At 37.7% G+C, this 16,806-nt stretch overlaps 2 protein-coding genes across 3 annotated transcripts in view; both read right to left on the reverse strand.

The window, feature by feature from the left end:
- Window positions 1-10: 10 nt before the first annotated feature.
- Window positions 11-11,815, reverse strand: cfap36 (cilia and flagella associated protein 36). 2 transcript variants are annotated; one of them, XM_011484301.3, is made up of 11 exons: window positions 11,475-11,815; window positions 11,085-11,149; window positions 10,848-10,949; window positions 8,149-8,263; window positions 7,978-8,065; window positions 3,286-3,445; window positions 2,906-2,993; window positions 2,631-2,809; window positions 2,208-2,366; window positions 1,863-1,976; window positions 11-1,614 (listed from the first exon to the last, which is right to left on the reverse strand). In XM_011484301.3, exons 1-11 carry the CDS (start codon window positions 11,662-11,664, stop codon window positions 1,531-1,533), a joined length of 1,344 nt encoding a protein of 447 aa, XP_011482603.1. In that variant the 5' UTR covers window positions 11,665-11,815; the 3' UTR covers window positions 11-1,530. The 2 variants fall into 2 exon arrangements, with proteins under 2 accessions (XP_011482603.1, XP_004077093.1); XM_004077045.4 differs by lacking the exon at window positions 1,863-1,976.
- Window positions 11,816-12,388: 573 nt separating this feature from the next.
- Window positions 12,389-16,806, reverse strand: part of LOC101156763 (inactive phospholipase D5) — a 52,788-nt gene continuing 48,370 nt past the window's right edge. The window contains exon 10 of the mRNA XM_011484304.3: window positions 12,389-16,042. Within this exon, the coding sequence (XP_011482606.1) occupies window positions 15,498-16,042 (545 nt within the window). The 3' untranslated portion in view covers window positions 12,389-15,497. The remainder of the gene's footprint in view (window positions 16,043-16,806) is intronic.

Genomic DNA, 16,806 nt, shown 5'->3' on the forward strand with positions numbered 1-16,806 from the left:
CTGTCCAGTGTTTTTTTTTTTTTTTGATTTAATGTAAAATACAGAAAGGTTGCAAATGCTGGTTTTGAAAAAATAACATTAAAACTTACAGTAAAGTCACTTTTGCAACATTCTAAAGGTGTCTGAAGTTTGACTTTGTTGAATTAGCTCTTTTTGCTCCACATTCAATGTTCACCTGGTGGCAGACTTCAGCTGTTCTTTTCCTCCAGGTAGATGATAAATAACCTTGGTTTTATCAGACTCAATTTCAGGTTGAAATATTAATTTAGAGATAAGCAAACATCTGTGCAGTAACTCAATTAAAATATTTGCTCTGTTTGGCTAAATGACCATATTTTAGTTTTGAAATTAGAAATTGCTACCATGAGACTCCTTTGTTTAAATTTAAAGTTCTGATATTAAAAAAAAGGAGGAAAAGCCTTGGTAGTCCTGTGTTATAAACAGACTTGAGAGATGAATTGGTGTCTGCAACTGCAGTAAATAACAGGCTTCATGTAGCAACATTTTTCTATATAACTTCTATTTTTGTTTCTAGAGCTTTCAAAAGAAACCCAACATTTAAGTAACTTTGTTTTTGTTTTTCCTGTGAATTAGTTCAAAACCTAAAACAAAAGGGGTTTGTTCTCAAGGAAAACTGTCACTTTGTGTCTTCCTGTCTGTTGAATTTATGACCAATTTTCCTCTAAAACTTGTATCAAGTGCATCAATCCCTCTACCCATCTTAAACATTTGTATATTTGGTATATTTTGAGATTAAAAACATTTTGAAAGTACTTCATCTAGCAAGTTGTACACCACTACCACCAGCTCTTTACACCAACTGCATGGATTCCAAATCATAAAAAAACAGGTGAATTTATTGAATCATAAAGTATCACTACTAGTCAAAATGGAGCTGCATCAAGTACAGACTCCCAATGGCTTTGAAGGTAAATGGTACAATGCTCATGAAAAGCAGCTCTGTTCCCTCAGCTCCATTACAAAAAGACTTCCTTTAAAGATGCAAACAAGGAAAACAAGGCTGGGAACAGGTCCAGGTCATTGGTACTGGAGAACTTATCGACACCCAGGCCAGATGTGCTCTATGTCATCTGTGAGTGAGAAGAAATGTGCATTGCCAACTGCAAAATTTACACAAGTGAATTAATCATAAGTCTATTGCTTTTTTCAAATCGCAATACTTAAAAGGTACTTTAACTAAAAGGTATTTTTAAAGACAAAAATATAAAAATATTCACTTGCACTGGTAAATTTGGTGTTTTAGGGAACAAAAGTCAGCTGCTTAATGGGCCACTGTCCTTTTTCCTACATTTATATGGGATCTATATCTTACAAATAATATGTATTTTACAATATATACATTTTTGTACTAAAGACACGGATGAAAAAACTGAACAGACATGATGATTGGCTTCTTAAAGTCTTGAGTAAAAAAAAAAAAGATCAGCAGGTGAGGTACTCTGTAGGTCTGTGAGGGAAGTGATTGATTACTGGAGGACATTTTTTTGGGAGGTTTTGCATTGTGAGGGATTATTTTTTAATGACTTCGTCTTTCAGCTTGTCAGCCAGGTGTTTTCTTTTCTGCAGCCTTTTCCTCTCCTCTGCAGACAGCTCCTGCAAAGAAAGACCGCACCAGGTACAGACGTTAGCAATGAAGAGCAGCTTCAAAATAAATGTTGACGGGGAGGAGAAGCAGCAGGGAAGACTATTATGATGCAGCCGGGTATGTGTGTACAGGTGTTTCTGTTTCAAAGAGGAAGCTGAGTGTTAAAGTGGTAGACAAAGCAAGGGGGGAAGACACAAGCAGGGTGTTTTTTTTTTTTTTTAGTGGTGTCACATCAGACAGCTTGTGGTCTGATCACCTTCTGCTTGGAGGAGTTAGCAGATAGTTGTGGTGGAGGAGGAGAAGGAGGAGGAGAAGAAGCAATAGGAGGAAGAGAACTGGTCCCGTTCCTCTGGGACTGCCCGACTGCCTCCTGCCGGACCAGATAATGGAAGAGTGGGAATAGAAAAACATAAAAAAGGGGTCAAAGAAAAAAATGACGATTAGGAGGGTACATGAAGATGAGTTGAATTAATGACATGAGAAGAAGATTTTTAAAGTTCTCTACCAAGTAACTGACTGTCATGATAAAAAGGACATTTTTTTTCATCCCTTAAAATTCGTCATGTATGAATAAAAATGTTACGGAACGGGGTGGATGTACCGGAGTGGGAGATGGCGTGGAGCTGGTTGGCGTTTCTTCTTGTGAGGTCGTCTGATTGGGTTTCTGCAGGTCTTTTTTCAAAGCCTGCAGCTTGTCCCGTTGCTGACGCAGATATGCTGCCCTCTGCTGGAGCTGCTCCTGCTGCAATGCTGATAACTCCTGTGCAGGAGCAGAGATGAAGATTGCACAAGGCATGGAAATGCTACTTCAGTTATTTTTTTATTTCAAGTTCTCTGTATGTGAATGCATAACTATCTGATCCAAACTCACAACATAGTATAAAAGGTTAAGAATAAGAAGCCAACAATATAATTTTAAATAGGCATTTTACTTTTGAACTATTTGCAAATCTCTTGATTCCCACAGATCTGCTGCAGCTGACTCCTTACTTAAACTGTAATTTTGTAGCGAGCTCAGTCTCACCGTGTATCCATTAGAGAAGCCAGCTTCCCTGCATGCCTCCTCCAGGTAAGCCTCAGCTGCAGATGGGCCGCCGCTTGGCTCTACAGCGTGAGTGCCGTTAGTGCTGGAGGGCTCACTAGACCTTCCTGGAACTCTGACTGCTGGAAGCACTCTGGGCTGTGCACTGTTACTGCCACAATCTGCACAAACATGTTCAGTTCGTACTGTTTTGTTGGCTGTGGTAAAAAAATAATAATACTGGAAAAGCGCTCTCTGTTGGAGCGAGCAGATGATACCTGATGTAGGCTTGGAAGCAGAGCTGCTCTTAGCTGCACTTTTCTTTTCGGTTTCCTTACTGTCGTCTCTGGCAGGACTGCTGGTGATCTGAAAAGAAATAAACGTAAGTGAGATGGTCCCAATGGTCCCGCCGACAACTCAGACGTGAATTTCTGATGAACCCCTGCTGCTCTGCAGTAACTATGTCCTGACCTAGAAAACCCTTTTGCACTATTTTCCTTTTTAATTTACGGTGGTTGCGATCTACAGTTTTACCATTAGACATCACTAAAGGGAGCACTTTTTGATGGCTGATGAAAAGGTGAATGAAGTGCAGGCCTTCATTTGGCTGATCAAAGTGCAGACACCTGCATAACACGGAGAAATCGGACTCTCTTACCTTGGAGGCGCTGCCCCTTTGGCTGTGAGCGGATGTGGGGCTCTTGTCTTCATCATGTTCACCCACTGCTTTATCAGAACAGGTGCTGGAAGTGGAACCAACCTCTTCCTCTAATAGCCGCCTCCTGGACATTTCCAATTCATACTCTTCTTTGGACTTTCTAAAGATAAATGATGAGATATAGAAAAAATGTTCATTTGCTACGTTAACGATATTTGATGAAGCATTCTGAGAACACATAATATTCAAGAAAGACAATGATGTCTATATGAAAATCAATGCTCTACTTTTATCACAAACTGGATCTAACATTTATAATAAATCACATTTGTTATTATCCAACATGACTTTAGCAAAGACTTCAGCAAAATATCACTATAGGGAGACAAAACTGAAAGGAGAGAAAAAAGGACACCCCATAAGACACCCGGATCTGGCCGATGTTCCATAACTACCCAACAGTTTTTAGTTATTTTATTTCTTAAAAAATACATAAGTAGTCTGTTACACTCTTGTAGATGTTTTATAAGTAAGTATGGGATAAATACAGGAACTTCTTCTTTTACTATATTTCAAAAATTGATTTTTTTTTTTAAATGTAACCTCTAGTTTTGTTTGAATATTGTAAGAACTGTGAATCAACCTCCAGGATTATCATCATTCAAAGCTATCACGGTAGATCATCTTTTAATAACCTTATTATTCAAATGAGATTAGGAGAACAGCTGCTGTAATGCCAAACCAATGTCAGAAAATAACAGAAGTGCAGCTTTAAAAAGAAACTGTGTTGCTCTATACTGGTGTGTGCTTAGGGGTGACTAAGCCTTCTGAAGTTGATTACGGTATACAGATCATGCTGCAGTAATCTGGAAGGGACTTGAAGCTGGATAACCTAGAGCTGATATTTAGCCAAGGCAACCTAGTAAGACAAACTGGATAAAAGTACTATTTTCTCAGTTGCTTGAGGAGTGTCAATATCGCTAACCTAAATAAGCAGAGAGATAAGGAGCTTAAATGCATTTCCACTGTCTTCTCTGTGTTCTGCTGGTCAGGTCGACACAGGCAAAATCCCATTAGGGAGCAAGGATAGGAGCTCTGAGAGCCGAGCATCTACAGACAACTGCTGAAGAAAAAAAGAGCAGTCAGAGGCTGTAAACCTAAAAAAACAATAAGTCTGCAGATTTGAATTGTAGATCTTTTGTGGATTTAACAGATTTTTGATTGGATTTTGTGTAGGATTACAACTTTGGGTCTCCTTCAGGGAAAAATCTCCTTGATTGAAAAATTTCCAGATTGACAATTTGGTATGAGGATAATAAAGTTGCAAGATTGCGTTAATACAACTAAAATAGTGACAATGATTAATATTATCTCACCAGTTCAATAAAAAAAAAAAAAGCTGTAGGTTGCTTTTAAGGATGGATTCAAGGTACTAATAAAGTATCCTAGGTAGAAAAGTGCACATGCCGAATGCAATTCAGGGAAATGATATGTATAGTTCAACGAATCATATAATACAGATGTTTAATATTTTTTATGTTTTTGGAAGTATTGAAGACAATTCCTGTTTGTCTTACATTCTGGGCATGGTATGGTCTGACTGTTGTTTCTATTTTTTTAAGTTTAAACTTTGTTTTTTTGTACAGCACTTTTCGAAGCACAGTTTTATTTTATTTTATTATTTTTATTAAGACCTAATGGAGTCTGAGCTAAAACCTATTATTAATATTATGATCAATATTGCAATTGCGTTTGTAAAATCAGATTGAATCTGTAAATAGATTGCTAAAAAATAGTGAAGCTTTGGTGTCATTTCATAACCATCATTTTTTTTATTCTGATACAGGTTACCTTCCTCGTGCTGTCTGTTTACCTTCATTCATTATTATCCACACTGTTCTGGGCCAATGAGGTCCTATCTCTTCATGATTTGGCCAATCAACAATTTCTCCTTTAATTTTGACAGTCATCTGTAATTTTGTCCTCCAGGCTGCATCTACTTTTGAAAGCATTCCTCCTGCTCCCAAACTTTGCATCTGTGGTCCTCTGCCATGTGTTCACCTCCAATCAGCATCTACACTCAGTTCACTAACGTCGTGTTGAGGCCGCTTCCAGACTGTATGCTCCACATTCTCAGTCAGTGTTCTCCAGGTAACTTATGGTCATGTTTATCAAGATCTCTTTATATGGAGGCAGTGTTAACACCTTTAATGTGCTTTAAGGTTTTACGAGAAACAAAGCAGGAGGTAAGTGAAGGTGAGCTAAATGAGCTGTTATTTTTGCTGTACGTGTTATAGCTTATTGTGGAATATTATCGTTTTCAGAGCTTTGTTTTTCTCCAGTCAGGGAAAATTAGCTCGCTATTTTTTCTATTTAAGAACAAACAGTGACTTAAATGTGAGGTTAATGTCTTTAAAATTGCAATCTGACCAGGTTGGTTTCAAGCTTAAATTGACAAAACAAGTTGCTGTATGAAAAATGAAAAAGAAAGGGTGACTTGGAAGTCTTGTGTGTGTGCATATGTTTGTTTAACTTAGTTGCAGATTGATTTGGGTTCAAATTGTTGGCTCTCTTTGTGTCCAGTTGGTCATCCATACTGCACCCAGAACACTTTGGGCAGCTTTAACAGGAACAAGCTGTGCCTTATCCATTTAGGAACGCTGGAAGTCCTTGAGTTGCTTTGCTCCACAACCCAGATATCAACTCTGCAGCCAGAAAGACACTTTGAGCTGCAACACTTCACACCTGTCAGTGAGAAAACAGTCCAAGAGATTATCTCCGGTCTGAGTTCATCCACATGCTCCCTTGATGTGATACCTCCTAAAATGTGCCCTTAGCAATTTGCTACCACAACTTACTTACATGTTTAACATTTCATTTCAGTTCGGAACATTTCCAAAGATCTTGAAAGCTAGTGTCATCAAGTCTTTCTTAAAGGAAAAAAAGTCTTGATGCCACAAGAATGAACAAATATTGACCGATTTTAACTAGCCCACTTTAGTCCTTTAGTTTGATTGTCAGTGAGGTTTTCCATCTTACTCTCAGCCAGTGATTATGGACCAGTGGACTCACTTTGTCACTGCATTCTACACAATCACTGAAAAAAATCGACTTTATTTTAAATGAAAAGGCCAAAATGTCACCTTTAGTCTTTTCGCTAAAACCTTCGAGTCAGGTTAGAAATGTTGGGGTAATCAAGGACTCTGCCCAGACCCTTGATAGTCGCAATAAATCTATAACTTTATCAGCATTTTAATTTTACCATCTTAAAAAGATTGACGGAATCAAAGGTGTGCTGTCAACCAGAAACACTTGTTAACGTGTTCAATTCCAGCAGGTTAGACCCAATGAGTTCTATCGGTAGAGGAGACATCACGTGATTCCTCATGGGAGGAGAGCACCGCCATCTTGGTAAGGTCAAGTCACTGCTGCAGTGCATGCATGTGATCACATTTTTTGCAAAATACCAGTTCATTGTGCGGGTTTCAACTGCCAAATATTTAGGATTACAACTTTATATAAATAATATATATATATATAAATATGTATCAATATAAATATATGTAAATTATATAAAAGCTAATGAGATGCCACCAAAGGCTATAGTAAACATTTTCATTTGGGCACCGACCAAGATAGCGTCGCGCTCCGCCACTGTTGGCCAGATTTCCCAAGGGGGCGTGTCTCCTATAGCGATATAACTCATTGGTTAGACCACCATATTGGTCCATTCCCTGGTCTCAGTAAATGGGATGCTAAGCAGCTGCAGTTCAGCCACAATGCTGCTGCTCCGGTTCTGAGTAAAACCAGGAAGTAGGACTACATCAGTCCTGTCCTCAGGTCCCTCAGAGCATTGAGTTTAAAGCAGCTCTGCAAGTCTCTGCATGGTTTAACACCAATGTACATCTCCTTCATGTTGGCCCCGAATGAACAGCGGAGAGTCTGAGAAGCTCAGGAAGTGGTCTGATGCGAGAACCTGGCGTCAAAACTACAGAGCAACGTTTCAGCTTCATGGAGGTAAAATGTGGAAAGGCTCCTGATATTGTCAGAGAAGTTTCTGCTCTGACAGAGTTCAAGTCAAGACCTAAAAAACAAATGTTTTTCAATCAGTGTGCGACACCTAAAAGTCTTATTTTTTATTCTTCTCTGTCAACCATTTTTAAATGGGATTTTGAGTTGTAAATATTATTCAAATCTTAGTTTTTAAATTGTGACCTATTTTTTTAAACTATGAATTAGTCCATGTGCTTTAGATATGTTGTCCCACTCAAAAAACAAACAATTTAAAAAAAGTACATATGCATTTTGGTAATACATACAATTATTAATTTAGGTCCACTGTGACCTCCAACTCTGTTCCTTGTGAGCTACCGCCCTGCTTGTTTTGCAGTTCCCCTTCCTTCAGTAATTACTGGTCACCTGAATCAGGTGTGTTCAGTCAATCAGAAACTGAGCTCACTCAATCCAGCTAATCAGGAATTACTGAAGCGGGGTTAGCTGTAAAACAAGCAGGGCAGTAGCACACGAGGATCAGAGTTGGAGATGCCTGATTGAGAATATATGTACATGCATACAAAAAGACCAACTGAGTCAAAATCTTATGATTTTTACACAAAATCTAAACAATAATCAATTTGTGAAGGGATTTTTTTTTATTTTATTTACATAAAAGAAGAAAGAAAGAAGACTCACTTGAGAACCTCCTCAAGGATTTTCATTTCCTGCTGCTGCAACTCTGTCATCACATCCACACCATCCGTCAAACACTCTGGAAGGGCCCCTACAAACAAATACATTCATTCTTTACGGGTCAGTCTGAAGATAAGTGTGTAGATACGCCACACAACTGTCCATCCAGCTCACCGTTTCTTTCTTTTATGACCCTGAGAGCTTGAAGCTGCAGCTCTAAATTCTTCTGAACCATAAGCGAGCGAAACATCTGGAAGTCGTCTGTAGCCAGAACAGGCTGGAACACTGTCTGAGCAACACAAAGAAAAAGATGTACGATGCAGCATTTCTGCTACAACTGACTGAACCCAAAAAGCTTTTGTGAAGTTTAAAAACTCTAAAATACAGTTCAAGTGAAGCAGGACTTTCATCTCATCTTATAATTTAATAGCTGCCATTGAAAGTGGTCTTGAATTTATTGTGTAAATAACTTTTAACCCTGAATTTGTCCTCATCTACCATACCACTACTATTTTGGCAGTTGTTTTTTTGTTTGTTAAATTTCTAATTTAATCATTGTTCATTTCTTTTTTTAATTTTCTTTCTGTTTTTAGGGCACTGTTAGCTGCTGCCACTCAAAATAAGCAAACAATAAAATAAATGCTAAATTAACTTTAAAAGCCCAGAAGAAATTTTTTCTCAACAAAAAAAGCTCATCCAAACCAATTCATTAAAAAAAGGTTGTATTTAAGCCACTTGTTGAACCTGTGGACTGACCCCAATATGTGAAGGTTAGCTAATCTTGTTGACCACTAGCACACTGGCTTAATTATTTACTGTGTATTCCTCTTCCATGATTCTCTTCTTTTTTGTTCTCCTGGTTCTCTGCTCTGTCATGCATTTAAAACAGAAAAATAAAACAGAGCGCTGAAAATAGACTGAGTTTTTAAATTCAGTGAGCATGTCTGTGTGTTTCATTTAAACAGTGAGTTATGCTGTATTTGACCTGCTATCCTGTCAACCTTACAGCCATTCAACTAACCCAGCATAAACTGAGCTATGTTTTCAAACACGCCGATACTTACGGCTAATCTTTTACGTTAACTTCCTGTTTCTATTAAAGGTCGTCCCCGCTTCTAGGCTGCTGCCTGGCAAGTCTTTAATGCCATTCAGTGTTCTTAAAGCTTAGCTGCTTGCCATGCAATTTAACCTCTCCCCCTGCATGCCTCATGCCCCTTGCTTTTTCTACTTGCAACCCCAAACTTGCAAAGAATAAATAAAACAAAAAGTCAGCTCCAGCAGTTCAGCAAAGTTATTTCCATCATGTATATCAGAAAATACATTTTGTGCAACATTTCTGCAAATTTTAATACAACTGTTTTCCTCATTTAATTCCTAATTATTTTCCTTTGAGGCAATGATTTCAGATGAAGAAGCCCTCAAGGATTTAATTTAAATCCTGACTTCAGAATCTGCCAATCTGGCTCAGACGTTTTCTTCTAAAGCAGTGGTAGTCAAATATCGATCAGTAGTGGTACAAACTGTGTCCAGACAAGAAAATCCCTGTTTTCATCCCAGCAGAGGCCTTTTTTGTGTGGGAATTGCATGTTGTCCCTAATACTGCCAAAGCCTTTTCTGAGAGCTCTTTCTTCCAAACACTCGTGAAGATCCCCGTCGTGAACTGCCAGAGTTTGTGCAAGAGGAGTGAGAGTTTGATTTGTGATTGACTGACTGTAGGAATTCAAGAGAATGGTTTCTCTTTGTTGGTCTGATCTGCACTATCACCCCCTCATCTTAGAAAATAAGATAACATCCTGCATCATTAGTACAGAAAATGTGCTTTGCTTCAATTTTGCATGTGCCAACAGGCTTTAAAGCAAAGATGGGGAAGTTAGATTCCAGGAGCGCCATCACCTTTTTAAAAAAAAAGCACTATGGCTCATTACAGGCTTACCTGCCTTTGTTGACACATTTCAGCAGAAAAACTATACTAATTGTCCTAAAAGAGTATCTTAAAGAATACAATGAGAAAAAGAAGATAATAAAGTAAGACTACAAAAACTACTCATAATGTTGATTCATATCTTTGTTTTTGGAAGAATACTACTTTAACTTTACAGAAGCATCTCAACGAAAATTTGTGGAGGTTAATACTATCAGAGGACCTCTTGGCAAAAACCATTACTCTAAACCTTGCCTGATTGGCATCTGGCTGTGAAAAATGGTCGTGCGAGCCGCTCAGTGTGTTCCTCACCTCTCACCCTCACTGCTGTGACACGCCAAAGCCGTCTATCATGCCTCTAAGCAGCCCACATTAAAGACAACAATGTAAACAACGACAACAGGATGAGGCAAACTGAGGTTTACCACACTTATAGTCAAACCATTTTCCCAGACAAGTCACGGCACACAACAGATTTGGGTTTTCTTTCTGAAATAAGCAGATGCAGGGATGGATAATGTTGTAAAGTCCGGACAGGAGCTCTGCTTCTTCATTCGATGAACAATATGCTCACAGATCTAAACACGGTTATCAGTATTTTACGATTGCAGTCGATCAGGAATCTTTTAAAAAGTTTTTTAATGTACTTAATCTTCCAATTATTGGTGTTTTAAAAGTTTAAAATCAGTCAATTTTTTCCAAAGACTCAACATTTCTTCGACATTAAATCTTTACCTTTCATTTGATGTAGCTTTATACACACATTTATATTTTATCACTACCTGAATTTCATCTTGCTTATTAGACCAAAAGACACGTTTACTTTGAAAGGAACGAGACCAGCCACCAAGTTCCCAGCTCAGATAGTCTTATGTAAGCAAATCCCATCCGTGATTTTCAGTTCAGGTTAGCTGGCAGACTGGAAGGGGTGTGCATATGAAGCTTAAAATACCTGCAGAGTTTTGGACTTGGCAAATGGTGAGCTGCATGCGTCCAGAAACTGCCGTTCGCTGATGCCAACCTCCCGCATGTAATTCTCCAACAGCCTTTCCACCTGCAGAAGCAAAGCAGCTTTTAGCCGTCTAGTTTGAGCTAGTCAGCAATCTCAGAGCCAATAATGGGTAATGCAGATGAGTCATTGTGGGGGGAATGAAGAGTTAACATGAAGCAGGGATCTGACCATACTCACCAACGTCTTATACTGCTGGTGGATTTCTGTGTATGACAACTTATTTTCATCTTCATCATCAAAAACTAGGAAATGAACAAGAAAGTAAACAAAATAATAACAAAGGAATGCACATAAAACTGAAATGTTTAGGAAATCTTTCAAATAATCATGGGGGGGGGGGGGGGTCTACAACAATGCCCAGCAGGAATTAGCTTTGCTGCAAACCTTAATGCTAACTTTATTCTGCCTTGTACCTCATCTACAAATAGATTATGTGAAACAGCAAAGCTCGCTAAAATCACAAAATAAGCTAGTCCCAAACAGTAACAAGCTAGCATTAGCTTAGCATCCCATAGCTCACCATATGTAAATAGATCAAATTCAAAAAAGTTGAACGGTCGTTCTCACCCGTGCATTTGTGCTCCATAAAGTCAGTGACAGGAATGACCCATTCCGGACTACCCAGATAGCCGACGATGCTCTCCACAATCCACTCACTTTCATCCTCAGCCATGATGGTGGCCGACGCTGTGTGTAACGTTAGCAGAGAGGCTCGGTCGTCTGTTCCTCTGGCCCAGCCCTGCGAAACCTCCAGCATTTACAACCCATTGAGATTGGGCCGAACATTTACTTCATTTTCCATGAATGTAAATGCTGCGAGAGTCCGCCACTCCGTACTGGCTTCGAGTACATGCGCGACGTCATGAATCTCTCCGAGCGTAGAGACCAGTGACGCCAAACAGGTTGCCATGGTGACCGAAACGTCAACTGCTCTGAGCCAGCACAGACTTGCAGCCCATGGTGTGTTGTGCATGCCACACTTTGGGACATTTATATGTGGAAACCCAGAAAGTCTTGAAAAAAATGGATTGTCCCCAGAAAATATTTTATTTTATTTTTATTAAATTAAAGCTCACTTGTGAAAAATGCACAAGTTAACAGGTTGTGTTCCAAAAGGCTGCTTGCACAAATAAATTCACTAATCTAAAAGGTTACATTTAATCTGGTTCAGTGTTATTCGCCTTCATATACCAAACATGCCAATGTTTGAGATGTATCTGTAAAGCTAAATTATATTTGAGATCTGCACCTAATTTTTAAATGGAACTATATTGTACAGGATTAAATCCTGAATCTGTTAAGGCTGAACACATCTTTTTCTTTTTGTTAATGCTTCATCATGACATGAAGGGAATCCAATATTAAAATGAACCCATACAATTTATAGAATTGTTTGCATCCACCTATAATCTGAACTTTTTCAATGTGTTGTTGAGCCTTCAGTTGGGAGAATATCAACACAAAATGACACAAAACTTTAATAAGATGCATTTTTTTTTATTAAGAGTAAAAATCAAATGATTGGATTATCAGTAGTGTGCATTAACAAGGATATGCAATAAATGTACATTCCTTCTGTTTTGTTAAAGGTATACAAGACTTGGCTATATTTGCATTTCAAGAAAGGCTATCAGCAAACGTACCCAGTTTATAAAGGGAAGGCATGCAAGCAGCAGTCATGCCAAAAAATCTCCAGAGTAAAGGTTGGCGACATCAAAGAGCTTTAACAGTGAAATAAGCCATTTAGTGCGTCCTACATCAGCTGCGTCTGAAAAGAAAAAGAGAGCTGTGACTTAATGAAACATAGGTTTCACAGAGGTTCTGCACAAACTGGTTGACTTTTTACCCTCAATATTTTATTTAACTGAAAGCATTTAAAAGTATTTAGAAAGAATTGTACTCAACAAGTTGTAAACTTCATTAGATTTTTCCTACTCCTTAGATGAAAACCTGTTTTATTTAGTATCTTTTATTTATTAACAAATATATTACATAAGAATTGTGAGCAATTGTGTATTAAAAGCAAATTTCCAACCAATCAAGTGATAGAAGCAGCATTATAATGTGAATCTGACTCCAGACCAGATTTAAAACTATTCAATGCAGTTGTGATATTGTGCTTTACACAAAAAGAAATTGAATCTTACTGTATGCAGACAACAGAATTAGTCTGTTTTGCATGTTATCACTAAATAACTACTTTTTTTGTTTGACAATTTGTAAATATTTAATAGAAGGTGACAGCATAGTTTTGGTAAAAATCTTAGTAGATTCACTCCTTCAGACCCGGTGATGTGCAGTGTATATCAGCCCTGTGACTGAATAGCACACCAGTGTACAGAATAAAAGCAAAGAGGGTTTAGTTCATGAATTCCACTAGATGGCAGAAGTTATCCACGTGGAAAAGGCTAGACTTACTGAGCTGTTTTGGCAGATCACAGTTGTTCTGTATTCTTTGTTAGTATTTGTGACTTTGCATGAGAAATTTTATCTGTACACATCTGTAGAGAAGCTCCAACGTGACCTGAAGCGTAAACAGAACAGGTATGCGCAGCTTTTACAAAAACGCTCTGATAAACCGGGACTGGATTTCCTCCCATTAAATAATCGATTATTGCCTCAGTGCCATAATCTTTCCTGCTTGTAAACATACAATCATCTTTGTTGAGATTCAATAATATATTAATGAAAACACTGAAGAGAATAAAAACCAACGAATGTAGCTAAAATAAATAGGCATTTTCAACATATTCAAGCCAAAGCAGGTCCATAAGTTTTACATTATTTTATATTAAAAATCAGGAAAATCTTTAAGTACAATAAAATAATAGGAATGTAAGTAAAATAAATATTTTGTCACACTGCATTCTGTTGGGGGCAAAGTCAGCTTGGTGTTCTACCATGAGTTAAAGGAATTCGATCCGTTTCACTAAGGACAACAAAGCTTTCATTACATGTGTTACTTTAGCATACAAAATACAAACTATGACAACTAAAACATGTATTGAGAGACTACTATTTAGGTTTCACTGGGAGGGGGCTCATGTTTGCTTGATCAAAGGCTTAGATAGCAAAAAAAAAAGTAAATACATGCTCTACAACCATTAAAAACACTACAAGCACTGTTTTAAAAACTTGTGTAAGGCAGGCTACATGCTGGCATTTAATGTGCACATTTAAATTGATACAAGATTTCTGTCAAGTGTTATGAGCTTACTCATTTCTCATGATCCCACATGTTTACATCCAATTCTGCTAAAGGAATCAATTCTAGACTCAGGCTTTACAGACCAATGTGTCCTTGAGGTTAAAATGTAGCTCCTGCAACTGTTGAGCTCTGTTAAAAATTCATTGCATTGATTTGACTGAGATCAGACAGCCTCTGGCCTTATTTTTTATTACTGCTCCTTTAGCATTTGTGGTCATTAAACTGCATAAAATCCCACTAGGGTGAATTATTAAAAAACAAAGAAAAAGTGATCTTGTAAAGACAAAAAGCTACTATTTGTAATAAAAATGTCCTCATTCATCAATTTTAATTTGTGAAGCTTCCAAAAGGTAAAAAAATGGTTTTAGATCTATCGACTCTAAAGAAGTCAAAGCAATAGTTTTTCTGTAGAACCAGCTCAAGTGTTGCGTCACAGTATGTACAGCTGCATCATCTAACTCAATGACAGCCTTTAAAGAATGAAAACAAAAATAATTGATGTACACAATTCTATAATGCATTATTCCCAAGTACTTTATGTACTTGTGGTAATGAGATTTGAACATCACAGTTATTGATTGTGTAAGTGGCTCTAGAGAGCCCACTATTCAACATCAGATCATCATTAATGAGATGAGTTATGAGTTGTTTTTATCTAAAGATCAAAGCCAACAGTCAAGAATTAATTAAATGGCTTTTCCTGGGCCACATAAGGGTCCATAAATTGGATTCAATGAAACATACTAAACATACAGTTCAGATATTTAAAAAAAAATGATATTGGAGGTGAAGAAAATTATATCAATATATGATATAGAATCTTAATTTGAATTGTTGTTTTAATATGCATGAAGGGTTATTTGCTAAGGGGAGCAGTAGAAAGGCAAAAAAGAGAAAATGATTCTACGTAAGGCATAGAAACAACAGATGGACAATAACAGAAGTGACATTATAACATTTCCTCTGCTTCAGACATAAAAGAGAATGCTGGTTGTTGGTTTATGTAGCTACACATGCTGTTGAAAAGCTGATCAATTATAACTGCCACATATGCTAGGAAAAATATAAAAGTCAAGAAATTCATAAAATCAAAATAGATTTTTTGATAGAGACATACAACATCAGAGAAAGCAATAAATAGGTACGCTCATTAGATACAGTGAGCATAAAAATCAGTCCTGAAAATCACTTTTTGTTTGTTCCTATTTGTAAAGTCAGATTTCCATCATTTCCCCAGTTCCACATCGCTTGAAACCTTTCAGACTACCTAATTATCAATGTGTTTGAGTGCTAAAAACAAAACAAGAATAAATACCAAAACATTCCAGTGTTATATGTCCAATAAAAACTGGAGGCAGTTCTCCAAAAGAGCTGACTGAAAGTCACTGAGAGCCACTGGACATCTCTCTGAAGCCACTGCTCTCAGCTGATTGGCTGGTTGGATCTGTTGGATTGTCTGGTTTATTTTCCTTCCTTTGTAGGTGTCTTTCATCAATCACTTTAACTCGAGGCTTGTTTTGGTAACTGTCTGTAGCTAACAACTGTCCATTGGCAACCTTATGTTGATTTGTATTTTTTGGTCTGATCCCGTGGTGTCTTGTTTTTTCCTCTGTTTCTCCATCGGTTCTGTGATGGGTTCTCATCGGTGCAGGTTTACTTTCATACTGGCTTTTCCTGAAAGGCACTGGTCCATTGTTTAAGTGGCTGGCTTTGGCCGGCCACTTGACATGGTGTCTATTGCAAACAGTGGTGTCTATTTTACCCATCTGAACAGGATGGGTGTGACTTGAAAACCAGTCCCGCTCAAAAACAGCCTGTAACTGCTCCACAACAGTAACGTTTCTCTCCTCTACGTCTTCTGGGTGGCTGATCACAAGGCCGGCTCCTGCATTAAAGGTGAACTCTTTCCCCACCCAGTCAAGGTTACCTGTCAGGAAACAGGCAAACGATAAATACTCATGAATATCCAGAAGGAGAAAAATCAAATTTTGCAGACATTTATCTACGCTACTGCCAAACTTAAAAAAACATTTGAGCTGATTGTGGTAAGATGCAAACAGTGGAAAGAGAAATCACTGTCCGTGGGACGTTCAGTAATACAGTATCAAATTTTAAATAGTGCAGATAAAGTTTTAACCCATAAAACTACTATCTATATATTACTTATTTTGACTGGGTGTAAATCTGAAGGTGTGAACTACCAACCCTAAATGGGAGCATTTACTGCTGGAATCCCAACAAACTGACTGCTTTAGACAGTTTAAACCATGAAGCATCCATTCTGTTCTCTAGATCTGAGTGTGATAGGTGTTTGCCAATGTAATCACATGCTACTTTTTTTTTTTAATTGTAAATGTTCTAATGCTAAACTAAACTAAAAGTATATTTGTAATGTAAGACACCCACTGGAAAGGGGTTCTCTATCTCTAAAAGTTGCATGTGGAAAGTTTATTCAGAATTAAGTGTTTTGTAGCTTAAAACAAATTGGAGTTGAATTACATTGTTAGTAAATCAAAGTTTTTAAGTGCAATTAGGAAGCACATGAATATATTATATACCTCAAAAAGAACATGTGTGCTTCATCTCTAACTTATACCCCATCTTTACTTTGTCTGAAGCTTTATATTCCAGCTAGGAAATAAGGCGTCTTGTCTGTCATTTAGAAACTCAGAAGAGATTCATACCCAAATC

The sequence above is a fragment of the Oryzias latipes genome, chromosome 15 (genome assembly GCF_002234675.1).
Source record: "Oryzias latipes chromosome 15, ASM223467v1".
In the NCBI taxonomy this organism is placed as follows: domain Eukaryota; kingdom Metazoa; phylum Chordata; class Actinopteri; order Beloniformes; family Adrianichthyidae; genus Oryzias; species Oryzias latipes.